At 54.2% G+C, this 26,150-nt stretch overlaps 2 protein-coding genes across 3 annotated transcripts in view; one reads left to right on the forward strand and one right to left on the reverse strand.

The window, feature by feature from the left end:
• Positions 1–26,150, forward strand: part of CDH23 (cadherin related 23) — a 419,047-nt gene that overhangs the window by 352,397 nt on the left and 40,500 nt on the right. The window lies entirely within an intron of this gene.
• On the reverse strand, positions 1,603–24,436 carry VSIR (V-set immunoregulatory receptor). Its single transcript, XM_001135701.8, has 7 exons — positions 24,137–24,436; positions 12,351–12,779; positions 11,621–11,677; positions 6,448–6,555; positions 4,070–4,097; positions 2,764–2,957; positions 1,603–2,588 (listed from the first exon to the last, which is right to left on the reverse strand). The coding sequence occupies exons 1-7, from the start codon at positions 24,216–24,218 to the stop codon at positions 2,551–2,553; spliced, it is 936 nt and encodes a 311-aa protein (XP_001135701.2). The 5' UTR covers positions 24,219–24,436; the 3' UTR covers positions 1,603–2,550.

The raw sequence follows: 26,150 nt of genomic DNA on the forward strand, positions 1-26,150 counted from the left end.
CTTGGAGGCGCCATGTTCTCGCACCCAGCTCTCCCATGCACCCCAGCCCACAGCCACCAGGGCTGGCATCAGAGGCACTACCATCCCGGGCAACTCAGAGGGTGGCTCCAGCAGCCTGCCCCTCCCCAGCAGCAGCAGGGAGGGGCGTCTCTAGTGCGCTGTAGGCAGGGCCTGTGGCCATGGATGAAGATGGAACTGGGAGCTCAGAGTAAATTTCGCTGAAAACAGGAAACCACGAAGCCCAGATGCGTTCAGTTGTAAAAGGGTCCAGAGAAGAGAGGGCAGGGCCGCACCAGAGGAAGCTGAGGAGGAAGTGCGGTGGCTGTTCTGCTGCGGGCCGCCTCCCTCTCCACACAGCAGCAGCCAGGCCTGGGGTCTGGCAGCCAAATTCTTAGAAGTTGTCTCTGCCTCAAGGTCAGAAGCTGAGGGCTGGGGCCAGGCCAGCCTCCCCAGAGGGCAGGGCATGCTCTTCCTGAGTTGGGAGAACCGGAATCTGGGCTGTGGGCTTGTCCTTCGACTCCAGGAACAGCAGGTGTCCTGTCCCCACTCCTGCCATGCAGGCCCCCATGAATTGTGAAAAACATACCCTCTTTCCTTCATTCTTTCTTTTTAAAATTTGTTTTGAGGCAAAGTTTTGCTCCGTCCCCAGGCTGGAGTGTAGTGGCTCAAACACAGCTCACAGCAGCCTTGAACACCTAGGCTTAAGCGGTCCTCCCACCTCAGCCCTGCAAAGTGCTGGGATGACAGGTGTGTGCCACCATGCCCAGCCAGCACCCTCTTCCTATGGCAGCTGGCATCCAGCATTGTGGTGACCAGAGGGAATAAAAGAAGGGACCCCCCTCTGCCTAGGGACAAGGGAGAAGCCAGGGTTTGGGCATATTCTGGCCACTCGAGGTGTCAGCCCCATCTCCGGGCCTATGTTTACCCTCTCCTCAAAGCCCCTGGCCCAGCCCAGGCAGAGCAGGAGGCCCTCAGTGGACCATTCCTTTGGCCCTAACTGGGGGGCTTAGAAGCAGGGCCATGTGTCCAGGTGGGGTTCCCTGGCTGTAGCCACAGGCCCAGGGCTCATTGCTGCCAGGCAGCCTAGAGGTGCTCCCCTTTTCCATCCCTCCAACCCCCCAAGCAATTGGGTGAACATCTTCCCGCCTAGCCCCAAATCCTGGCTTTCAGCACCCAGGCCCAGCTCAGCAGAGCCAGTGTAGGCTGCTAGGAGACAAATGCCCAGGCTGGACTATGCCCTCCACAGTACCCGGGGCCCCCATCCTGCTAAACGCTACAGGGGGTCTGCCCAGCCCCACCTCACCTGTCCCCATGCTCAGGCACTGCCTTCCCTGTTTTACCCCCAGAGTGTACAGAGATGCCCCCTACTCTCCTCCCCTGCTTTAAAATCCTTCAATCACAATTCCACAGAGGACTCCCCTTGCCTATGTGTATAAAAACAAATCCAGGGCATGCCCACAAGCAGGAGATGGGAACATCACCCGCACCTGGCCGAATGGCTCTGAAGCGAAGACTCCACCAGGCCCAGATTGTATGGAGTGGAAGGTGGGGGTGGGGGAGGAGCAGCAGAGTGCAGATTTAAACTGGCTCTTACAATCCATCTACAGGGTTTGCACCTGTTTCCCCATGTAGTTTTTAATAGCATCCCGCTTCATACTCAGAAGTGTCCCAGGGTGGACAAGACATTGTGTGGCACCCTTGCAATGGCCTGCACTGAGCAGTGGGAGTAGGGGATGGGGAGGGCGGGGGGCAGGTGCCCCTCTCCACTCACCTTCCCAGAAGGCCCCACCCACCTCCCTCAGCACCATCTCCAGTGGGTGGGGCAACATCTGTCCTGGCCTCAGATTGCCCAAGACACCATTTGCTCACGGAGGCCACCATGCCCCAATATGTACTTCCCGTTTCGGGACCACCAAGCTCTGGGGACTGGAATGCAGGCAGTGGAAGCCCCAGATTGACTTAACCTGTTGACAGATCGTCAGAGAAACTGCTGGTAGGAGGCAGCTGGGGAAGGTGGCGATGGCCAGTGGGCAGGCAGGCCTGGCCCCAGAGCCACTGTGGTACAAAGAGGAAGTCTGACAGAAGAGCAGCCTCGGGCAAAACGGGGGAGCCAAGGCGGCCATGGGGGAGAAGTCTCTCCACCGTGCCCTGTGTCTGGTGCCTGGGAGGGTGGCCCAGTGTCCATCTTGTCCCACTGATGCTGCCACATCCCAAGGCTCATGTCTCAGAATGAGAGCTGCTGAAGGGCTGGACATTCTGAGACTTCTTAAGATGTAAGTCATTTGGCATCTGTAGCTGGTGAATTTCAGGTCTCTAGGGGAGAATCTCAGCACCCCAAAATCCTTGGAACAGGGGCTGAGCCATCCAGCATCCCCATGTAGCATCCAGAGGGGTTGAGGGTCTGGGCTTCTGGGATGTCACAGTATCTGAGCCCAGAGCAGGAGGGAGGGAACCAGGGCCGAGGCCAAGGAGGCCACTCACAGAGCCAGCCATGGCTCAAATGCACCTGCCCCAGACCCAGCCACAACAGCCCACTGTCCCCCAGCTGGTCTAGATGACCTCAAAGTTTGGAGAGTCAGGGACAGGGTCTGCAAAAAAAGGAGAAGCAAAGTGAATGGGGGCTTCTCTGTCCCTTACCCCTCAACCCCACTCCATGAGGCTGTGGAACTCTTCAGGGAGGGCAGGGAGTGAGGCCAATGCCCTGCAGGCCATGAGGTCATGACCTTACAGGTCATCGTGCTGTGAAGGTCAGGAAACACTTACCCAGGGATGGGAAGAAGACGTCTCCGGGGCCTGGAGGAGACAGGGGGGTGCTGGGCTCCGAAAGCAGATGCCGCCCAGACTCAGAAGGCTGCCGCTGGGCCACATAGGACAGGGGGTGCCTGACTTTGGCCTCGGGTATCCCCTGGGCAGGTGGTGAGGCTTCAAAGCCGGGGTTTTCAATCCCTTGAATGTTGCTGCCACAGAACCAGAATGGAAGGTCATCTGTGCTGTCCGGAGCGTGAACTCTGCCCTCCCTGCCCCCAGTTTTTCTCTCCTCCCTTTCTCTCACCTACATCCCCATCCCCAAGCCTCAGCAGCATCTCCAAGCAAGAAGGCAGGAGCCAGGCCCACAGAGCAAAGGCCATGGGCTGCACCTGCCCACCTGTCCTGAGCTGAGGGCATCAGGGCCCACCAGAACAGACCCCAACTCCTCCCTGTGGTCTGACCATCAACCCCGGGCACAGCCAGGAAGCCAAAAATCACAGACACTTCTAGAACTTCAGCCTCAGGAATTTGGGGACAAGTTTCTCTTTGGTCAATAGAGTTGATGGCATTAGGATCGAACATCCCCAAAGCCTGTCTTGAGCTGAGGGGAGGGGTTCTCTTCTCTTCCCAGTTGGGAGTGGGATAACTTCTGAAGACCCCTGCAACTCTTAGATTCTAGGTGAGTTGCAAGCAGGACTTCCTTCAACCTGTCTTGAAGATCATCCCTTTCAAACACCTAGAGGAGCTTTGTGTTTGGTGTTGCAGGTACCGGGGCAGGAACTTGGGTTCCCTGAACACACCCTCCAGGCCAGGCTGCATGGCAGCTTCCTGCCCAGAGCACACCAATACACAGTCCCCATCCCCTCTGCCCCTAGACCCAGCCCACTGCACCACTCTGGGACCCCTCAGCCTCTGCCCTTGTGGCCTGCAGCGGCCTAACAGCTTTCTCCTTGGAATTCTCTGTGGGCAGGAGGCACAGCTCAAGGGCTGTGGCTGGGGCTGGGCCCGCTGGCCTCCTTTGCATGTCTCACTGTCTGCCCCAGACAGTGCTTCCTCCTGTCCCCATCCTGGCCCAGGCTGACCACTGAGACCCGAAGGTGGGTGCATGACACATCCGAGCAGAATCAGAGCTCAGCCTGGTGAGTGGGGGTGGCAGGAGAACAGCCAATCTGCACAGATGTGCAGGCTTCAGCAGCAGATGGCAGAGGCTCTTCTGACCAGCTGCTCTAGGCAGCTAAACAGGGCCCCTACTGCACAGAAGTATCTCTTCCTGGATAGCCGGCCCAGGAAGTTTTCTCAAGAAGGTCTCCATGGGCCTTACCTGTCCATCCGCACCAGCTCCTGGGCACCTAGGGACAGACAGACAGAGAAGCTTGTCATGGAAGGGAAGGCTTCCCCATACAACATCCCTGCCCCTGCTGGCAGATGCCCTGCAGGGAACAGGAGCGAGCCCAGGAGGGCCCTGCACAGCTCCGGACTCCATTTCTTTTCACATGGGTGCTGTCCAGCAGCGATCTGCGTGTCTGTCCAGCAGATGGGGCCTCCATGAGGGGCCCATTTTGATGACTGATAAATGAAACTCTATCTGCATTTTCCAAGAGTGTAAGAACGCTATCTGCCATCAGGAGACCAAAGGCAGCCAGCTCTTTCTCCTATGGCTTGACTTACACAGCGTCAGACCTTCAGGATTTAAGTATCGAGCAAAGGTCAACTCTTGAATTTGCTAACTAATGTCTCTTGTTTGAACATTTGCCAGGTTCTGGTCTTTAGCCACGACTTACTGGGTGGGAGTGTTTAAGGTCAGTTCCTAATTAGAGGGCTCCTGGTCCTCTCTGTCCCATCCCCTACATTGCCTAATAGGGTGGCATTCTAGGGGACATCTCTCAGGGAAACCTTACAAGGTGCAAGTCCCCGATCACTTCCCAGCCACTTCACTCACTTTCTGCTTCTCATCCAAGTTGCTGCCGCTTGCCTCAGCCTTGGGACACCCCACCCCCCAAACTGGCCACCAATTAGATGCAGTGACCCCAACTTCCCTCTTTCATGCAGCACCCCATGTCCTCCCACAGATGCTTCTCGTTTTAAGGAGCTTTACTGCTGATTACGATGGGGAAACAGATGGTGGGGGAGGGGCACAACAACAGAACAAACACAGGGAAGTTACCCAAAAGTTCCTGAAATCTATTCAAACCATGGCTATTGCTTACAGCCAACTCATGGGTCAGGCTTCGTGCAGGTGCACACGGGTATTCCCTCATCTCATCCTCTGTGCCACCCTTTGGGGTGAGGGTTGTTGGTCCCATTTTAGAGCTGGGGAAACTGAGGCTCAGTCCAAAGCAGGATGGAAATCCACACCTGTTGGCCTCTCCAGCAAACTGCTGTCCTCAAGGCTCCCAGCCCTTTCCTTTTCTTTTTTTCCTGAGGGTGCCTCATTCCTGAGCAGGCTCTCTGGGCCAGCCTTCCACCAGGGAGGGCACAGCAATACCTGCTCCCCCTGCCCTGCTGCCCAGCGTTGCTCTTCTGTTCCAAGCCCTTTACCTGCCCCCACCCACCCCCAGCCATGGGTATTCCTGCAGGTAGGTTGTGGTGTGTTCTAGGAGAGGAATAGGGGAGTTCTGAAAGCAAGGGTGAGGTGGCCACAGCCCCCAAGTGACCCACTATGGGGCTTCATGTGGGGGCCCCCGGGAATGAGGGGAGGGAGGGATGACAAGTTGTTAAGGGCCGGCCGCAGGAAATAAGTTGCGAGCCAAAAGCCACCTGGCACCAGAGCAATCCTTTCTCAGTTACCTCTGTAGCCAGGCAGAGGGGAAGAGGCCAGGGAGGGGAGGCAAGGGTAAAAAACTCCCTAGCCCCTTCTTGGAGGACTCAGACTAACCAAGACTCAAGGGCAGGGTCAGGAACTAGGCAAGGGGCACTGTCACCTGGCCAGGGTGGGAGGTGAAAGATGTTTGTGCCCATGACTTAAAGCCCAGCCCCACCACTTATTTGCTGTGTGGTTCCTTAGGCAAGTTACTTAACTCCTCTGTGCCTCCGTTTGCCCATCAGTAAAATGGGGACAATGGTAGGACCAAATTCTTGGACTTGCAATGAGGAGTAAGTGAGAGCATTTTTATTATATGGTGGACTTCTATTCCCTGGAAAGAGCATGCGTTGAAAGCTCTGAGATTGAGTCCTAGCTCTGCCACTTACTAAGTTACGTAACATTCAGTCAGTTATGTAACCCCACTGATCTTAGCCTTCTCATCTGGAAAAAGAAAGGGTTGAGCTAAGTTATCTGTAAGACCCCTTCCACTTCTGATATTCCAAAGATCATTTTTTGTCCCAACAATTGCTACTAATTACAAAACAAGCACGCCCATACCTTAAACAGGTCCCCCAAGGATCTCTGAGTGGCAGCATTTTTATAAAGCAACTGGAGCTACTCCATATGATCATTCATTCAGAAGACATGTATTGAGTGCCGAGCCAGCACTGCCTGGGAGCCAAAGGGGCTGGTGGGCACTTGGCCCCCGGAAATGGCATGCCTCCTTTCTCTCGGCCATTTCGCCCAGCTCCTGGCGGGAAGTGCAGCTGCTCCCAACTCTCAAATGAAAAGGAATTGTGCCTGCATCGTGCCTTTGCTAATCCCAGGGGCCGAACTGGGGGCTGGAGCAGGTCACTCGCACTGTCCACCCACCCCAGGCAGGTAGGAATACTCACGGCGGTTGGAGGCTGCCTGCCTTTGCTTGTAGACCAGGAGCAGGATGAGGGGGAGGCAGAGGATTCCTACGATGCAGGCACCCGTAGCCAGGGCTGCAGCCGTGATGTCTGAAAGGGCAGAGAGGTAGCCAAGGTGAAGCCCCATTCCCATTGCTCCTCCTGAGCATAAACTGAGGCCCAGATAGGGAAGGCCAGGAAGCAGGAGACCCGCCTTTCCCCAGAGTCCCACAGCTAGACCCCCAGCAACCTACAGAGGCATGGAAGATAAGGCGGTTCTCCTTTCAAAGAGAGCCCTGTGCCTGCCGCCGTATGCATCTGGAGCACACAGAAACAAGACCTGTCACCTACAGCTCAGGCAGCTCCAGGCAAGAGAGGGAACAGAGTCCTCATCCCAGCCCACAAGGTACAGCTGGAACACCCTTGGCTACAGGTTGTTCTCTGAAAAGGGAGAGCAGGGCCTTCGCAGACCCCATGCCACAGAGCTCAAGGTCAAAAGAAGCCTAAGTGATGAAAGTTTTGAAAATAGACAGTGGTGACGCTTGCACATTGTGAATGTAATTAATGCCACCGAACTGTAGGCTTAAAATGGTTGAAATGGCAAATTTTACATTATATATGTTTTATCATAATAGATAAAAAGCCCCAACTCATCCCAGAGACTCCTTAGCTCTGGGATGGGGCCTCTGGAACCCCTTGATCTCGCCACACAAGTCACAGGAGAAACACCTGGGGTGAGAACTAGAAAAACGTGAATCCTTGGACAATGTTTTTCAATTTTAAACTTATTAAACTACCAAAAAAAGTACAAGTTTAAAAAATATTCAAATCTCCTCCTCCCCTTGTACCAAGACCCCCTCTGAAGAGATCATCCCTGTGTGCCGGTTTTTGTGTTGTGGTCCTAGTTATATTCCCTGCAAATACAACAGACGCAGCATCATATGACAATGCTTTTCCCACTGAGCACAGCTTGGACGTCTCTCTGTCTCACCTACCTCATTCCGCTTAGAGTTTTATCACATGGCTCCCACTAAATTTATTGAAGCAGTCCCCTGTTGGTAGACATGTTGTTTCCATTTTCAGCATAACTAATAATGTAGCAATGAACTTGTGCACGCAGCCTGGCTCACTCAGCAAGGAAATCTGTAGTAAATTCCTAGCGGTCAAAGTGCTGAGCCAAAGAGTATGTGCATTTTCTTTTAGGCTATTGCTAAATTGCCCTCCAAAAAGGTGGTACCACGAAGCTTCGCTGTCCCAACAGCATGAGGAGGTTTGATTTATTTCAGGGCATCTGCTGACTGCAGGAGTTTAGCTGGGAACAGACGTGCCCTCAGAACCACAACCAACATAAACGCATTTCCTTCCCAATTTTAGCCTTTCCCAGGGCCAAAAGATGGGCTGGGATACCTTGTCACAGTGTCAACTTCGCCCCAAAGAGCTCTGAGAGGTAAATGGCTGTGGTCTAAATGTTGCCTTTCCGCTATTTGTTTGGGAATAAAGGCTGTTTTTGTTTTGCTCTACAATCCGACAGCGTAAACAAGCTTTCAGGAGGTTTGTTCATACTGCAAATGAGAACAAACTGTTTTCAGTCACTTTAGAAGTACCCACTGGTACAGGAACAGTTGCTATGCTAATTACAAAGCAAGTTCCGCTCCACATTACAGCAGGTTCCCTGCAGATCTTAGCAAGGCTGCATTTTGACGTGGAATATTGAAAGTAAAGACATTCTATAACCCAGACACCTCAGTATTTCAAAACCCCCATCAAAGGACCTTATTGTGGGCAATATTTGAGAAGCCAGTTGCAAAGCACTCTCTGCTAGTGATCAAAGCAGGTCTCCTCTGGACGGCTAGTAAGCAACATTTTGTGAGCTTTGCCAGGTGCTCATTGATACCTGTTCCCTATCTGCCTTTGGAGGGTGAGCTTGGCCAGATATCCCTGCCTAACTTCTATCCCCAGGTAGAGATTTCCCCTATGTGGACCCTCTATCAGATCAGGACTTAATTTCACTTTGAGAGCCTGAGGCTTCCTTACGATCTGGGCTGAGTTGAGGCTGGGGCAGAGGGGCGCAGAGGTTTGGGGACAAGTCTGTGGATCCAGCTGCTTTCTGAAGCCGTAGGCATCTCTGCAGAGCTCAGCCTCGCCACAGTTCCCCACCCCTTCCCCCAAGCGTGGCCAGTGCCTGGGCTGGCACTCACAGGGGAGGGCAGGCATGCTCACTCACCATCCCGAGCCAGGCTTATCCTGGGAAGGTGATCAGGCGCTGGCAGAGGTAGCTGCCGACACCGCACTAAGGAGCGTGCCAGGCCCTGACACAGCAGAGTGGGATGGGAGGGGCCTGGCCTGCTCAGGCAGCCTTTGTCCAGGGCCTGCCTGGTAGCCCACGGGAATATATGGAGGAGGGAGTTCGGCTGCTGAGGGTTGGGCTGCCTGGTTTCCCAGGGAGGAAGCTGGGTGAAAGCAGACAGCACATTCTGCTGCGCTGGGGGGTGGGAAGAAGTTCAAAGGGAGATGAGCTGCCTAGACCCCTTCTCTGAGCTCACTGAGAAACCACAGCCCCTCAGCAATGCAGGAGCTCCTTGGGCACCAACTTCTCTAGTCTCATTCCCCTACCTCAGGCCAACTTGTACTTTCATGTTATTTCATAGTCAAGCTACACTCTTACTTCCCAAGGATAACATTAAGAGGCTGGCACTGGGGCTGGGCATAGTGGCTCAATCCTGTAATCCCAGCACTTTGGGGAGCCAAGGCGAGTAGATCACTTGAGCCCAGGAGTTCGAGACCAGCCTGACCAACATGGCTCTGACCAAAATGCATGTTCTAATTTTGCTCTTGGCCTGTTTGTTGGTTTGAAAAAAGGGTAGCTGAGTAAAAAGTCACTGTAGCCTTTGAGTTGGGTTTGGTTGGGGCCGTGGTTTAGCTGATCCCCATTCCGGCTTAGGTCCTCGTGCATGTCCTCCTGGATGCCTTTGTATCTCCAGGGCCTAGCAGGGGCTGGTCCCCACTGGATGTCTGACACATACAGGGTATAGAGGGGTGTGGAAGCCAAGACCTCTTCTCAGAAGAGGGAGGTGCCCTTGCGTTTTGTCTCCAAGCTGCTGGGTATTCTCACCCAACCTCTCAGCGCCAGGCACCCTTAGGGCAGTGCCCCCTTACCCTGTAGGGCACCTCTCCGGCAAGCACCGGGGGGCTAACTGCTACCCACTGCACTGCCCCAAGCTGGGAAGAAGGTGAGTATGCAGAGCTAAGCAGGCCTGCAGCCAGATCCCAGCTATGCTGCCCTGGGCTATGTGAGCTTGGGCAAGTTAGCATACATCTCTAGGCCTCTCTTTCCATGGATACAGAGAAGATGGTGATGCCTACTTCATAGAGTTCTTATAAGAATTCCCTGAGGCTAGGCGTGGTGGCTCACACCTGTAATCCCAGCACTTTGGAGGTCAAGGTGGGAAGATCAATTGAGCCCAGGAGTTCAAGACCAGCCTGGGCAACATAGCGAGAGTGCATCTCTACCAAAAGTGATTTTTTTGTTTTTTTGGGACAGAGTCTCGCTCTGTCACCCAGGCTGGAGTGCAGTGGTGTGATCTCGGCTCACTGCAACTTCTGCCTCCCAGGTTCAAGCAGCTCTCATGTCTCAGCCTCCCGAGTGGCTGGGATTACAGATGCCTGCCACCATGCCAGGCAAATTCTGGGTTGTTTTTTTTTTTTGAGATGGAGTCTTGCTCTATCAGCAGGCTGGAGTGCAGTGGCGCGATCTCGGCTCACTGTAACCTCTGACTCCCGGGTTCAAGCGATTCTCTTGCCTCAGCCTCTTGAGTAGCTGGGACTACAGGCGTGCACCACCATGCCTGGCTAATTTTTGTGTCTTTAGTAGAGATGGGGTTTCACCCTGTTGGCCAGGCTGGTCTCGAACTCCTGGCCTCAAGCGATCTGCCTGCCTTGACCTCCTAAAGTGCTGGGATTACAGGCGTGAGCCACCGCACCTAACCCCAAAAATAATTTTTAAAAATTCACCAGGCATGGTGATGCATGCCTGTAGTCCCAGCTACTTGGGAGAATGAAGCAGGAAGATCACTTGCATCTGGAAGTTTGAGGCTTCAGTGAGCTGTGATTGCACCACTGCATTCCAGCCTGAGTGACAGAGCGAGAGTCTTTCTCAAAAAAAAAAAAAATTCCTGAGGCCAGGCGTGGTGACTCACACCTGTAATCCCAGCACTTTGGGAGGCCGAGGCAGTTAGATCATTTGTCAGTAGTTTGAGACCAGCCTGGCCAACATGGTGAAACCCCAGCTCCACTAAAAATACAAAAATTAGCCAGGCATTGTGGTGCATGCCTGTAATCTCATCCTAGCTACTCGGGAGGCTGAGGCAGAAGAATCACTTGAATCTGGGAGGCGGAGGTTGCAGTGAGCCCAGATCGCGCCACTGCACTCCAGCCTGGGTGACAGAGTGAAACCGTGTTTCAGAAAATATATATATATACACACACACACACATATATATATATATACACACACACACACCCATATATATATACATATATATGTGTGTATATATGTATATACATATATATGTATGTATATATGTGTATATATATGTATATACACACACACACACACATATATATATATATATATATATATCCCTGAGATAATAATACTTAAAAAGACTTAGTCCAGTGCCCAGCACACAGTGGGAACTCAGGAAAGGTAGTTCTGTTCCCCTTCCTGAACCTCTTCCTCCTCCCTCCCCTGCAACAGAGAACATCTGAAGAACATAGAAACACAGAACACAGAAATCTGAAGTAGTTTAATTCTAGGCCAAGAGGACCCCCAGCCTTCCCAAGCCATAGGGGGCTGGTGGGCAGGGCGGCACTTAGCTGCCTGGGGCACCCAGTACCTGTCATGAGGCACTTGCCCTGGCCAAAGGTCACTGCCAAGGCACAGCCACTCCAGAGAGTCAAGAGGAGCAGAGACTCCAGAGCAGATGGAAGGAGAGTGGGCTTCTGGGGATTGCACCAAGGAGGAAGCAGAAGGGATGTGCAGCAGTAGAAAAGGAGGAGGACTGGGGGGTTCTGAGGGCTTGGGGTGATGAGGCCAGAGTTCCAAACAGGGTCTGGGTGCAGGATGAGGACAGAAGAAAACAGAGAACCCAAAAGGGGCAAGAGGATGGTCCCTTACTTTCACTCTCCTGGGAGGAGGATGGGTACACCACACAGTTGGATGGTGCATCTTTGCCTGTGGGAACAAACAGAAGGGCCATTAGGTGGGTGTCAGGCCCAGGAGGCCAGGGAGGCTTGTCCAGGCCAGTGTCCCCCTCCTGCCCCAGGTTCTCACGCTAGTGCCTACTCGGCAGTGTTGGCCCAGTGGCAGCCTGCACACGTGTGCACCCACACACACCCTGGCATGCTCTCACCCTGCCCATTTTCATGCCACTCCCAGGGGCATGTGGATACCCGCTCGTGCCCACACCTCTATCCGAACCATGGGCCCTTGCACTCTCACCTGAACAGACAGACACACACACGCATATATTCTCCAACAGCCATTCAGCCATCCACTGAGTCATGCCCCAGGGCACCAATCAGTCCCACTGATGCCTATACCCACAGCAGCCATGATGTCATCATGAGCAGTCACACTCCTAGCCCAGGTACCTACAGCCTCACACATTAAAAAGTCTCACTGTCACAAATGGAGCCAGGTACACCCTCCCTCTCCATCACTCCAGCTAACTACAAACCCACATTCCACACACCCTTGACCACCCCATCTCACCCACACACTCCCTGGAGTGGCAGTGTTACCCATGCAGCCTCACACTCTGCCCAGCACAGTGTCATGAATGGTCACACCATCAGACAGGCAGCCCTCCACACACGCCAGGCTGTCACGTGCAGGATGCCCTCACCTGTCTGCACCTGCAGCTCCATGGCACCGTGGACCCTGTGCTCCGAGTGGTGGTGCCTGATCTCCACCACCAGGCAGCAGTAGAGGCCGCTATCCAGCAGGGTCAGGTTGCGCATGGTGATGGAGAAGTTGCCATGGTGGTCGGAGGCCGACTCCAGCCCGTGGCGCTGAGCCAGGTCGTGGCTAGTGTTGGCAGCCTGGTGGCCTCCATGGTGCAGGTGAAGGTCCTGGAACGTGAGGTTGCGGATGGGCCGGCGCTCTGAGCAGGTCTGCACCTCACCCCTCGAGCTGCGGTACCACGTCTTGTAGAAGGTCACATCGTGCCCTTTGTCCACAGGGCCCAAGAGCCTGCAGGTGAGTGTGACGTTCTGCCCCTCGGGACAGACGTACAGGGAATACGGCGTGGCGACCTTGAAGGCTGCCACCGGACCTGCTCAGAGAGAGGAGAGCCCTGTCACCTGACTGATCCAGCGCTACTCCTGGCAACCCCAGAGCGGGGAAGAACCTTAGCCTCTGCTACTTCCCAGCCACAGGCCCGGGGCATGTCAGCTGACCTCCCTAAGACTGCCTTCTGCATTTGTTCACAAACCCCACTCCATCCTAGGCTGTTGTGGGGGGATTCACAGAAGCTTCCCCAACTAGGGGTGCTCCTGGATGCTGGACAGGGCAGGGAGAGACTTGGAGGGCAGTGATGCAGTCGGGTGTGTCCCTCTTCCCAGTAGAGTATATGCAAAACCTGTTGGGTGGGAGGCAGGTTGGGGAGCAGGAAGGCTGTTCGAACAGCAGCTCCTTGTCCTTGGCTGCTCTGTAGGGGCCATCAACACCTCTGCCCCTTCCTACTCCTAGGACTGAACATGCCTTCCCATCCTTGCCAGGGAGCACTAAGAGAGCACCTGCGTGTGCAAGGCCTGGGCCAGGTGCTGCATCTCACCTGCATGCTGAATGCATGGCCTCCCCTTGAGCAGACAAGGCCTGCATTCCCGACAGCAGAACCCCATGGCAAAGGCAATCCAATGCCAGCCCTCAGGGCACTTGGAGGAGGGAGGAAACAGCCTTCTGGGGACAGTCAGGGACTTCCTGAAGGAGGGAGAGTCTTTGGACTTGGTGCATAGATAGGATTTCAGCCAGTAGAAAGGGTGTCCTAGGCAAGATAGTGTGAAAATGGGAAAACCCAGTGTCTGAGGGACCGGGACAGAGAGTATATGAAAGGTCATCTCATCCATGCATGTCCTTCCAGCCAACCTTAGAAAACTGTCTAGTTCTGTTTGGTTTTTTCACCAAGCAAATGAAGCAATTCCCTGGTCCACTTTGCCTAATCCCAATCCTCCAGCATTTAATTGGGTTGACCCTCAAAACCATGAGCTTTTGAAAACAGAATATTGGATAGAGGCCGCGTTTCTATCTAACTGTATGAGCCTCAGTTTCCTCCTCTGTGCAGTGAGAAAACTATTGGCTACAATGCAGGGTTGCAAAAGGACTAGATGAAGGAAAGATGAGAACACAAGATGTGAGCTCTAATGCCCTCTGCAGACATCTGAGGGATAGCTATAATTATTATGCGTTGGTGTTATTTTTATTTATTTATTTGTTTTTGAGACGGAGTCTCCCTCTGTTGCCCAGGCTGACCTTGAACTCCTGGCTTCAAGCAATTCTCCTGCCTTGGCCTCTCAAAGTCTTGGGATTACAAGTGTGACCCACTACGCCCGGCCAGTGGTATTTTTATTTTAAATGGTATGTCAGGCTGTTGTGGGTCTAGCAGAGAGGGAAGGAGGGTTAGAACTATGTACAGAATCCAAACTGATACATCCTTTTCATTGCCCCAGCCAGGGGCATTGCCCAGAACCAATATAACGCCACATCCTCCTTCAGATGCCCCTTCCCTGCCCTTAGAGCCCAGGACCCTCGGCGGCAGGCTGGGACCCACTGGAAGAGCTGAAAGCCTTGCCCAGCCAGGAGGGAGGCAGCCTGGTGGGGCTTCTGGAGCTGGCCAGCCTGCACTGGACCAGTAGCTGTGAGCCACTTAGATGCTGAGCCTCGACTCCTCACTCACAGATGTTTTTCCCAGAAATGAAAACATCTCCCTGGCAGAGTTGAGGCAATGGTTAGTAATAATTCACATGAAGTGTTCTGTAAGTGCCATGCAAGTAGTCGGCGCTTGGTACTTGGGAGCTAGACAGGTCTCTAATTCATTCAGCAAGTCAAGAAGTGCCTCCAAGGAGTGAGAAGCACAGTGGGATGGAGAAGCCAGCTTTAAAGTCTTTCCTGCTAAGGTGTGAATGACTGATAACAACTTGTGATCCGATCCTGGGGCGCTTGTGTTTAAAGGAGAGTCTCCAAAGGCACCAAAGCCCCAAACGGCATGTCTGCAAGAGTGGGGTTTTAGGCAGAGAGCCAAGTCTGGGAGCCCCAGATTTTTGGAGTCATTGTCAGGGTGAGCAGAGATTTCAGAACTTCTTTGGCAAGATACAGGTCTCCTTTTCAGGCAGAAACACAGAGACCCAGAAAGGGAAAGTGGTTGGACTGAAGTTCCAAAGTTCCAGAGGGTATGATCTCAAAGCCTGGAGCATGGGGGACTTCAGGTAACGCAGGATCTAGGCAGAACCGTAATAAGAAGACACAGCATGTGTTGTGCACTATGCTAAGGGTTTCATGGGCATATCTAACAATGCCATAAGGTGTTGTTTTTATTCCCATTTCACTGATGAAGAAACTAAGGCACAGAGAAGTTACATAACTCACTGATGATCACACAGCAAGCAAGTGCTAGAGCTAGAATTAAACTCAGGTACGTAGACACTATACTGATGAAAAAAAAGGCCAGAAACTGGAAGCCCACAGGCCACATCCAGCCTTCACACATATTTCATTGGATCCTCAAAATCTTTTTAATTTTCTTGAGATGGCAACATTTAAAAACCAGGAATTTGACATGAAAATTCTGACTTCCAGCTCTCCGTAGAAAATCAGAAGATAATGCTAAACCAGCTTTCCCACAGGGCAACTGTCAGCTGGGGCTCAGTAGCAGCTTTTGGGGGGCAACAGCACTCCAGTTCGCCAGAGTCCGTCCGTACTACTCCCTAATAATTCCACCTGGCCTGCTTCACTCTCTCACCGTGGTTTCTTGGTCCTATGGACATTTGAGTTTGTGATGAATGAGTGTGGCTTCTTGGGCTAGCTGGCATGGGACTCTACTGCCCAAACCCATTATGCTACAAATCTGACCCACAGACTCAAGAGAGGAGATGATCCACCCAGGGTCCCCAGGGGAAGCCTGGCAGTGCAGGGACTAGCCAACTCTCCTCTGACTGCTAACCCACTGCCCTTACCCCTGCAGCAGGCTCAGTGGAAAAGGAGCCCCAGGAAGCTTGGCTGTGCCCCTGGTTTTGTCCGTGCTGGCCTGGACTTCCCCTTCACACCTGAGTGGGGTGGGTGTAGCTGCAAAACTATGGCTCTGCCGGGAAACAGAAGTGAGGAGGACCTAGGGAAAGGGCTCTCCCACGTACTCCCAGGAAGAAACAAAACCTGCCCCAAGGGGGCCCTGTGCTGCCCCCTTCCCCAGCAGGCCATGTGGCAGGTCCCACCAGCACCTCTCCCAGCTTCTGCCCCTTTCTCCCTTTGCCTGACATCACCTCCTATCCCAGAGCCACCCCAGGGCTGGGAGCTGAATTCAGCTCCAGCTTCAGCTACGGTAGTATTTACCACCAGCACACATACCTTGGGGGCTGGCCAAAGGGCTGGCTCAGCAGACGCGGGGCTGCAGGCCAGAGGAGGGTATGGCAGGGCAGGCAGAGTAGAGCTGGCAGCCAAAGCAAGATGCCCAAAGCTGAGCTGGGTGGGGTTGGGGGCCCTCAAGTGGACAGAGGTGTGGACAAGTGGGGCTAGCGTGGTTGTTGGCCTGAGTGTCCCTGTGAACAAGGTGGGGCAGGGCACCAGGCTGGGAGCCCTCAGGGTCTAAGCAATGGGGTTAATGACCCCAGGATTGTACCCATAGCACCCGCAGCAGTAGGGAAGGGATGTTCTCCCCTGGAGGCAACTTCCTTGAGATGCATGGGGGGTGGGTGCATCAGAGAGAAAGCAGAGTTCAGGGAGTACGGGAGAGGGGGCATTGCTCAATCCCCCACACCTCCCCACCCCTCACACACTGGCCACCCATCCCACAGGTCCCAAAGGAGTTGTTCCCCTTTTAGAAAAAAGCTGTCTTAGGATTCAAGTTTGGGGAGCAGGGGAGGATGTTCAGTTTTCAAGCAAGAGGGCCAGACAGGAGAGGGTCCAGGACAAGCCAGAGGGACAGGACAAACCAAGGGTCCACAGGGGTTTGTCCTGGGGAGGGAGGGAAGGCCAGAAAACACCCCATTTACTGTGTCTGAGACTCCAGCTGGGACAAGGCCCACAGCAGCCTGTCCTTAGGAGGACACTCGAAGGCATGGCATGGGGGAGAGGGGCAGCGCACAGCACGCAGAGGGGCCTGCACGTGCCCCGCGGACTCCACATCTGTGCACATGCCTGTGTGTTGTCAGGGAAGCTGTGCAGCCCGGCTAAAATTACAATTCTTTGGCGAGAGGATGTTGCTTATTGTCAGGAGCAGATCCTTTTGGACACCTGGGTCATTGTCGGAGACCGGGAAAAGTGGGTGGGGAGGAAAGCCCCTGGCTCCAGGGTGGCCAAAAGCATGTGGGACAGGAAAATGACCCGGGGCCTGGGCCTGGGCCTGAGCATGTGCCAGGCGGGAACCGTCCAGTTGCCGTGCTGCTGTCAAGACCCAGGCCCCCCGCCTGCCACCCGCCACCTGCCACTAGGTAAGGAGGCAGGGCCACCTAGAGGAAGAGTGCCGTGAACCTGGGAAAGCCTGAGTCTCAAGAGTAAAACTCTCGCTTGGATTGCAACGTCCTGGGGCCTCAGTGTCCACTTAGTTGTGCCCTCATTGTGTGCCCTTGGGCAGATCCCACCCTTCTCTGAGCCTCCGTTTCTTCATCTTAACCTGAGGGCTGCCAGCTCTAAAATCCTGTGGGCAGGAGGGAAGAGCTGTCTTATGACCATGTATTATGTGCTAGGCTCTTGCTGAGCATCTTATACCTGTCACATTTAGTTCTCATAACACCCCCAACATGGGTGGTATCATCCCCATTTTAAAGACGAGGAAACAGACTCAGAGAAGTGACTTGCCCAAGGCCACACAGCGCTGTGTGACTGAGCTGAGATTCACACCTTGGACAGGCCAGCACTGCAGACAGGAAGAGCCACCCACCTCTCCAGAACCCTCCAGTGGGCAGGCGGGGCTGATGCCTCATCCTTCAGCTATTTAGAAAAAATGAACTGACCGTGCATTGACCTCCACGCCCTCTGTGCAACATTCCTGCTCTGCCTCAGACCCAAGCTGAAAACATCATTCTTTCATTCCACAAATATTTACCAAGGTCCTAACATGGGCCAGGCCCAGGCAGGGAGGCTGTGGGGATGCAGAGTTCCATCAGGGGCATCTGCTCAGAACTTGGGCCTGGACCTGTGCCTGAGATTTCTAGCTGTGGCACCCTCAGATGTTTCTGTCCCAGTACAAGGGAAAGGAGCTCTTATTGGCATCTTCTCAGAATGCCAGTTTTTGTGACCTTCACCTCTCTCCACCCAGCAGGCCCCGGGTGACCCCTGTGAGTGTGCACGGGATGCGTGTGTGTGGGTGTGGACAGGCCTGTGTATTTTTCATGACGGGGCGTGAGCTTAGCCCACAGTCGCCAAGGCAACGCCCTAGCCTTTGGAGGTGGGACCCAAGCTTGGTTAGTCGGGCCTAGGAAGCCCCACCCAAACAGCTGAACTCTGACCAGCTGCTAGAGGTTGTCAAGTAAACAGTTATTAATTGCCTGCTGTGGCTGGCCCTGCACTAGATGCAAAAGGTCCCGTCCTTGGTCTCACAGGACATCCCAAAGAGAATGGGACCTGGTTCCAGCTCCCCGCCAGGCCCCATCCCCCAGGATGGTCCACAGGCTGGGGCTGGGGCTGTAGGAAAAGACTATGTTCTGTCTTTATCAAGATGCAGAGGGAAACAGAGGCATGGATCAATCAGGACTGGGTCTGCCAAGGCTAAGAAAGGAAGCGTCACAAGGCAAAGGCTCAGGGCCTGAAGCCAGCAAGTCTGCCCTGGGGCTTTCTGGCCAGTGAGGACAAAGGGCATCTCAGATGTGTTTATTGATACCTGCCCCCGCAGGAAGTGTCCATTCACATCAGACCAAGGGGGCTGGGAAGGGGAAGCCAGGCTCTATTGAAGGAAGCAGCACTTCCAGCACCTTGGGAAAGCCTCCGTGCATCCGGGGCTGGAGCTGGAGGCTAGCATGCCTCCCCGGGGAGGGCCTAGGCAGCTGGCCAGAGGTCCCGGCCCGTGGATGCTTCTGTGGGTGAACCCCTCCCAGACTCCCCAGGCCCTTTTGGAGGAGGACTGTGTGCAGCTCAGGCTCCCGGCTCCAGCCAGCCACCCTCACGCTTCTATGCTGTGAAGACGTCCTCAGGGTCCAGCTCAAGTCTTTTTGCCCCCTAGTACTCTGTGCCAGGCATCATTCTAAGTGCTTGTTTGTTTGGTTGGCTTTGTTGCTGTTGTTGTTGTTGTTGTTGTTGTTTGAGATGGAGTCTCGCTCTGTTGCCCAGGCTGGAGTTCAGTGGTGCAATGTCAGCTCACTGCAACCTCCGCCTCCCAGGTTGAAGCAACTCTCCTGCCTCAGCCTCCCGAGTAGCTGGGACTACAGGCACCCGCCACCACGCCTGGCTAATTTTTGTATTTTTAGTAGAGACGGGGTTTCACCACGTTGGCCAGGCTGGTCTTGAACTCCTGACCTCATGTGATCCACCCGCCTTGTCCTCCCCAAGTGCTGGGATTACAGGAGTGAGCCACTGTGCCTGGCCGTTTGGTTGGTTTTCTTTAGTGAGCTAGGGTCTTGCTCTTCACTCAGGCTGGAATGCAGTGACAATGAGATCATAGCCCACTGTAACCTCGAACTCATGGGCTCAAGTTATCCTCCCACCACTGCCTCCCAAGTAGCTAGGACTACAGACACATGCCACTATGCCCAGCTAATTTTTAAATTTTTCGTAGCGATGGGGTCTCGTTATGTTGTCCAGGCTGGTCCCCTGGCTTGAAACTCCTGGCTTCAAGAGATCCTCCCACCTCAGCCTCCCAAAGTGCTGGGATTACAGGCATGAGCCACTGGGCTCGGCCTCATTCTAAACACTTTTACATAGATTAGTTTATGTAATCCTTCCACCCTATGAGGTAGGTACTAGTATCATCTCCATTTTACAGATGAGAAAACGGAAGCACAGAGAGATTAGTATCTTGCCCACAGCCTCACAACTAATAAGTGATTGTGTCAGGATCTGAACCCAGGTAGTCAGCCTCTGGAGGTCTGGTGCCATCTGACTACTCTCTAGAGAATAGAGGTAGCTGGGGACTGACTGGAGGCCCCACCTCCTTCCTGAAGACGGACAAATGTCATGACCAATGAAAGCCCAGCTTGCCTGGCCTCGTCTACCACATAGTTTTACTTTTGGTTTTACATTAAATAACATTGAATCATATATAGAAGAGGTTATTCCCTTTACAATTATTTCAGTCCTGATTACATCAAAGAGAAAGTCTCAGTTTGATGCTAATATGTCTCTAAAACATCTTTCTCTCACTTGCTAATCTCCTTTTCTTTTTAAATTTTATTTTATTTTAATTTTTTGCAAGGGAAAGCAGCAGTTTTCAGACTCCGAGCCTTCCCAGGCTAAAGTTTCCAACTAGAATTCAATACCCTTATATGGTTTTCCTGTTACGTTCTTTTATGGTTTTGTTCTATTTATGACAAGTGATACTGGCTTTCCACTAATGACAGCGATAAAAAGTTTCCTTTTAAAGATCTACATACTCAAATAAAAGAATGAGTAGGTTTAAAGAAAAAAATAAGTAAATATTATGAAAGGCAGACACTGCAGAGATCACAAAGGTGATAAGCAAATGACTGAAGCTAGGGAAACACCGTCGTGGAATTACCCTTCAGAGGAGGGTGGTCAGCCTCACTGAGACCACGTCACCCAACCTGTCCATTGCACAGACAAAGGGGAAGTGTGTGTTTGTGTTCCCATGATGAGTGAACAGCAGAGGCAGGGTTTGACCCCAGGTCCCCATGGGAAATAAGATCCTACGCAGAAAGGCTAAAGGAATGGGCTTGCTTGGCTTGGTAAGTAGCAGAGCAACCTCATTATTGGATTACTGATGAGAAAGATGGTGGCCACTGTCTTTGTCTTTGGTGATGGCCAGCCAAAGTGAATGGACCGAATGTAAAAAGATCAGATGTAAGAAAGATCCACCAAGATAAGCAAACCCAGGGCCAGGCTTGCCTTCAAGTTGCAGTGTCCCCATCTCCTGACAACTTTAAGAAGAGAACCTGCAGGCACCTCCATGGGCATTTCAGACTGTGAGGGCCTACAGGGGCTCACAGGTAGCTGGACGCAGCCCATGCACCCTTCATACTCCAGGCTTTGGAGAATCTAGTCCCAGTGAAGCTCACCAATGCCTTCCCAGGCCCTGGGCACTCCATTAGGCCCTGTAGAGAGCAAGCAGCTTAGATAGAAAGCCAATGGCATGTGGCCTGCAGAAGCCAAGAAATACCATAATATTACACAGTATTCACGAGGAGCCGGGTGCTGTGTTAAGTGTTCGTTCATTGGCTCTTCACAGTTGCCCTCCAAGGGAGGTGGTATCATCTTCCCACTTTAGAGGGAGGGGAACTTGCTCAGGGATACTGAATAACTTGTCCAATATTACAGAGCAGTAAATGGCCATCTTGGGATTTAAGCCTAGGTCTGAGTGACTCACAAAGCCCAAGAGTTAAGCAAGGGGCTGTACGGAAGCCCTGGCATGCATGTCCCTGGCTTTGCCTTATACAGGCATGCTGGGACTGCAGCTAAGGGCATCTGTGGGGCCACTGGAAGCCACAGTGCTGATCCCTGGCCCACCCTCCCCTGGGAGACCAGACTGACCCTGGGTCATTGGTTGGCTAAAGCCTGGGGCCTCAAGTTTGGCATGTGGGGCTCGCTCACTGCCAATGGGTTCTCCTTGAGGATCCCTTTCTTCCTTTCATCTGCTCAGGCCTAACACCCCATACACTGTGTGCGGATAGGGAGGTGACCCCTTTAGCGTCTCAGCAGCACACTCCTGCCTGGACCACCCTCTCCCAGGAAGGTCAGACCCCAGCGGAACCTTTGCCCTGCTTGGGTGGAAGCATGAACAACTAGTACAGCTCAGCAAGGGACTCCCAGTATTGCTGGCCCTTGGGTGTCCCTGGCATTGGGTAGATGACCCCTCATGCCAGGGACTGGCCTCAAGGCTGTTCCTCTCTACTCCAGAGCCTCTGGGCAGTGGGTTGTGGATTTCCTAAGAGCTGACCATTGCTGCGTCAGAGGCTTGCAGCACTGGGTTACTCAACAAGGCCCTGCAGCCTGGTTTGCTATGAAGGAGAAGATGGGGTCTCTCGTCCCAAGCCCCAGCGCACTTAAATGCGCTAGTCCCAGAGGTTGGGAGTCCTGAGTCAGCCTGTGAGGACAGGGCAAGGACAGTAACTGCCTCAGGTCCTGGGAATGTCTGTGGGGAAAAAGAGGCTCTGCTACCCTTGAGATCTGCTGGGTCCTGGTCCCTAAGTATACCTCTCCACCCATCTCACCCTGAGTCAGGCCCAGGAAAGGGGTATCTTTGGTGTTTCCTGGGCTTCTGAACACCACATTCATCACTACCATTCTCCTCAGTGCTGGCCCAACCCCAAGAGCTGGAGAACAGGCTGGCCCTGGCCACTCTATCTCACCTTCCCTGGCATAAAGGCTTTGACCTTGGGCAACATACCCAGGGCAACCCAGCACCTCGGCAGGCTGGTGATCAATCTTCTCAACTTACAGATCCTGCTGACCATGCCTGCAACCAGGCCTCCCATCTGCTATCTCCCTCAGTGCACACTGTCCTAGGGAGTTGGGTGAATATCTATTATAGTGTGTCCATGTCACAGTTCAGAATCCTGTGGTCCCAGAGCAATTCAAATGCTTCTGGCTCCTTTCAGTGGAAAGCTGCAGCCAGCCTAAATCATCTCCCTGTGCTGGGCCCAGGAAGAGATGACCCTTTAGTGTACCATGTTGTTTGAGTAGCCAAGACCTCTGGGAGTAAAGGCCTCTGGCCATATAAGCAATATAGGGGAAGGCGTCCTGAGCTCCTCTTAGGGCCTCTCTGCTACTGGGTGCTCTGCAAGCTGGGTCCCTGTGCCCTGGATCTCTAGAAATGTTTCTCAAATTGGGGCTGCTGAACAGAGGGCAGCCCAGCCAAGTGAGGGCAGGAAGTGGGCAAGAAAGCAGGAAGGGTCTCACAGGGCCACCAGGGAGGGCAGTGCAGGGCAGGTGGCCCATGACAGGTGGGATGCTGGCTTGCCTGCCTGCCACCATCCTCTGTTCCTTCTGGAAGCCATGCCCTGCCATGAGCCATGGCCTTGGTGCTGAGACTGTCCATTCCACCTCCCATTCTCCTCCTCCCTCTGACTGTCACCTTGAGAAGCATCCACCCTGGGGCTTAGGGCAGCTGTGTCTGTGACATGTGGAGCCCTCCTCCTCCTCAGAGGCCCAGGCCAGCCTCCAAGTGCTGAGATAGCCAGCTGCCTGTGGGCACCCAGGTTGCTAAGGTATCTTCCAGGTTCAGCCTCCTCCTCTCCCTCTTATCCTATCACCCTCTCCTTCTATTCCATCCTGCCCATTGGGTCCCTGTGCCAAGCCCTCCACCTCCCTCCTGCCTCCCTCCGAGTCCCTGCATGACTCATACTTTCCCTGGGCCCTCCCTATAAAGTTTGGTTCCACAGGCTCTTTGAAGAGATCCAGCCTCTTCAGCTCTGGGCAGGCAAGAACTAGGCAACCAGGCCATGGGTACCAGGGCCTCTGCCCCCAGCCCGGGAGCCCCTGTGTTGGGGCCAGGATACTATCTGAACATGCTGACAGTCTGGACTTTGGAAGGGGAAAATGGTGCTTCCCTGTGTGGGCTTCTGTGTTTGAGCTGAGGAAACTGAGGCCAGAGAGATGCCGTAATTTATCCAGGGACCCAGAAGGGGCTCATAGCTGAGCTGAAGAGTGTCCCACATCCTCCCCAGTACTCCACACTGGTCCCTGAGTGGCAGCCTTGCTAGGATGGCAGGAATCAGCTGACCACTTATTCCTGGGCCATCAGACCCTTAGAATAGGGACCAGGTGGGCAGTGCTGCCTCTGTGTCTGAAAGTGGACCCACCATGACCAGTGCCCAGTGCCCACCAAGGCTCAGCCAGGGGTTTCACCAGGGCATGGGGCACTGGCTGAGCATACCATGCCCTCTGTGTCCTCTGCAACACTAGAGCCCTAAGACTAGAGGGGCAGAAAGATGCCAGCTGTCAAAAGCCAGTGATATCCACCAGAACACACTGACCGCCCCCACCCTGTGCCTCTCCTTCTTTGCAGAAGCTACCTGTGCCCTGGGTTCTCTGGGCAGGGAAGGGCTGGACAGGCAGCCCTCAGGGGACAGCCCTGCCTGCCACTTGGGCAGCTGTCAGAGCATGCAGATGTGCCCGATGCCTAGCTGGGGCACTTGGCACAGTTGCCACTGCACCCTGCCCAGGGGTCCCAGCAGCCTCTGGGCGGTGGGTGGAGTGGGGTGCACGGTCACACAGGCTGAGAGGGCCCCCAGGACGCCCCCATCCCACAGTTCCCACTCCAGTCTGCTGTCTTCTCCCAGCTCTTCCCCAGCGCCCCGCCTCCCCCGACCTTACCTAGGGACGCAGCCAGGAAGAGAGCGAAGAGCAGGGATCCCCAGCGCCAGCTGCCGGCCTCCGGGGCCGTGGGGACGCCCATGTCGCCGTCGGACGCGCAGAGGAACTTCTGGTGCCGGGGAGCGGGCGGGACGCGGCCGGCGCGGGGAAGCCTCCCGCGACTGAGTGCGAGCGAGTGAGCGCTGCGGGCGGCCCCAGCGCCTTGCTCCAGGCACCCGCCCCCTTCGCGCAGCGCCCCCGGGGGGCCGTGTGGGGGAACTGCCTCTCCGAGGGCCGCGTGGGAGGGGCTTCCCGGAGGCCGGCCCCGTGGGTGGGGAGCCAGCGTGCGTCCCAGCGAGTCAGCTCCACTTGATCGGCAGTTTAAAGCCCGTTCTACCGTCCCCCAGTCCTTCTGGAGAGAAATTATTATTGCTGCGCAGCCTAAGAAGTAGATCTACCTCTAACAGAGTGATAGACGTTACCATGGCTTGCATCTGCCCTCAGCCACCAGCCTTTGAGTGATCTGGGGACAGAGACTTGTACCCTACATCCTCCAGCCAGACCAGGGCTTGGTATGTGGTAGGCACTCCCAGCTGTGGAATGAGTGAGTAAATGAGTGAATGAATGAAATCTGACATTGTGAAGAGCTAGGCAAGCTGGAGCCAGTTTAACTGTAGATTCAGAGCCTGAGGCACCCTGAGTGCATGCGCGCGCACACACACACACACACACACACACACACACACACAGAACAGGTGCAGGACTACACGCAAAGATCAGCACATCCCTACCCCGGGACACACACAGATATGCAGGCAACACCTGTTGGCGTGCCCCACAGCACATCCTGCAAGCTCCCCTCCGGCAGAGGCCTCAGCTGTCCGCCTGGCTGTGCACCCGCCCTCCCTCCCTGGTGCCTGGATATCTGCAGGACACTCTGATGCACCCTAACTTCTAGTGCCTCTGCTCTTGCACCCACACCCAGCACTGCTGGCACCACTGGAATGTCTCTCCCCTCCTAATTCTTCTCATCCCTCAGGGCTCAGCTCAAGTCCTCCCACTTCACGAAATGTCCTGACCCTTCCTTTTTCCTGGCAAATCCTTACTGTCCACACCCCCTTCAGCTACCACCTCCAGCCTGAGATAACCAAGCAGTTGGTTCTTCTTCCGGCTGTTCTGCCCTCCAGAGCAAAACTACAAACCTCTCCCTGATGTTTCTGAGACCCTAGCACAAAGCTGGGCGTGGAGAAGGTTTTACTGCACTTTTATCTGAATGGACAAACCAATGAGTGAGTGAGTGATTGTGTGATGGAGGAGCAGAGGTGATCGTGGCCAGGACCAGGGATCACAGGAGTGGAAGAGCACAGCCATTTTACTCAGTTTACCCCAGTCTAGCTGAAGCTTCCAGGGGTTTTTCTGGCACTTTAGGGATCTTGGGTTAATAGGTGACTCCTAGGCTGAGGGGCAGAGGACACCCAGAGTCTGACTGGGTCAGGAACCAGGGTATCAGGACTCAATGGGAGCCAGGAGTTCTGGGGGCCTTGTGGGTGGCCTGATCCAAGTCATGGGCTCTCTGGAGGCCCTTAGCCCTTGCTCTAAGGGCAGGGAAGGCTACAACAGAGGAAGGCTGAGGCATCATGTTATTACTAAGTGAACTTGTGCAGGCCCAGTCCCCCTGGAGCCAGTGAACTCCCCAGGATGGGAGCCCCAGAGGCTGGCAGGACATAACCCAGGTCTTTGGGCATGCTCCTGGCCTTGTGACCCCACCTTGGAAGGCAGCCCAGGGCCCTTCCTGCTGGCATAGCATGAGCTCCCTTCCACCAGGGGAGGTACAAAGCCAACTGAGATAAGGTGGACACTGGGCCCTTCTCACCCTGACATCCTCTGGCAAGTGAGGGGGGTCCCTTAAGGGCAAGATCCTAGAGCACCACCCCATCTCAACCCTTCCTGGACTGGCTTTGCTCAGGACACCCTTGAAACCAGACTCCCTCTGCCCCAGGGCCTAGCAGCCGGGGAGGGCCTGGAATTAGAGAAA

The sequence above is a fragment of the Pan troglodytes genome, chromosome 8 (genome assembly GCF_028858775.2).
Source record: "Pan troglodytes isolate AG18354 chromosome 8, NHGRI_mPanTro3-v2.0_pri, whole genome shotgun sequence".
Classification (NCBI taxonomy): domain Eukaryota; kingdom Metazoa; phylum Chordata; class Mammalia; order Primates; family Hominidae; genus Pan; species Pan troglodytes.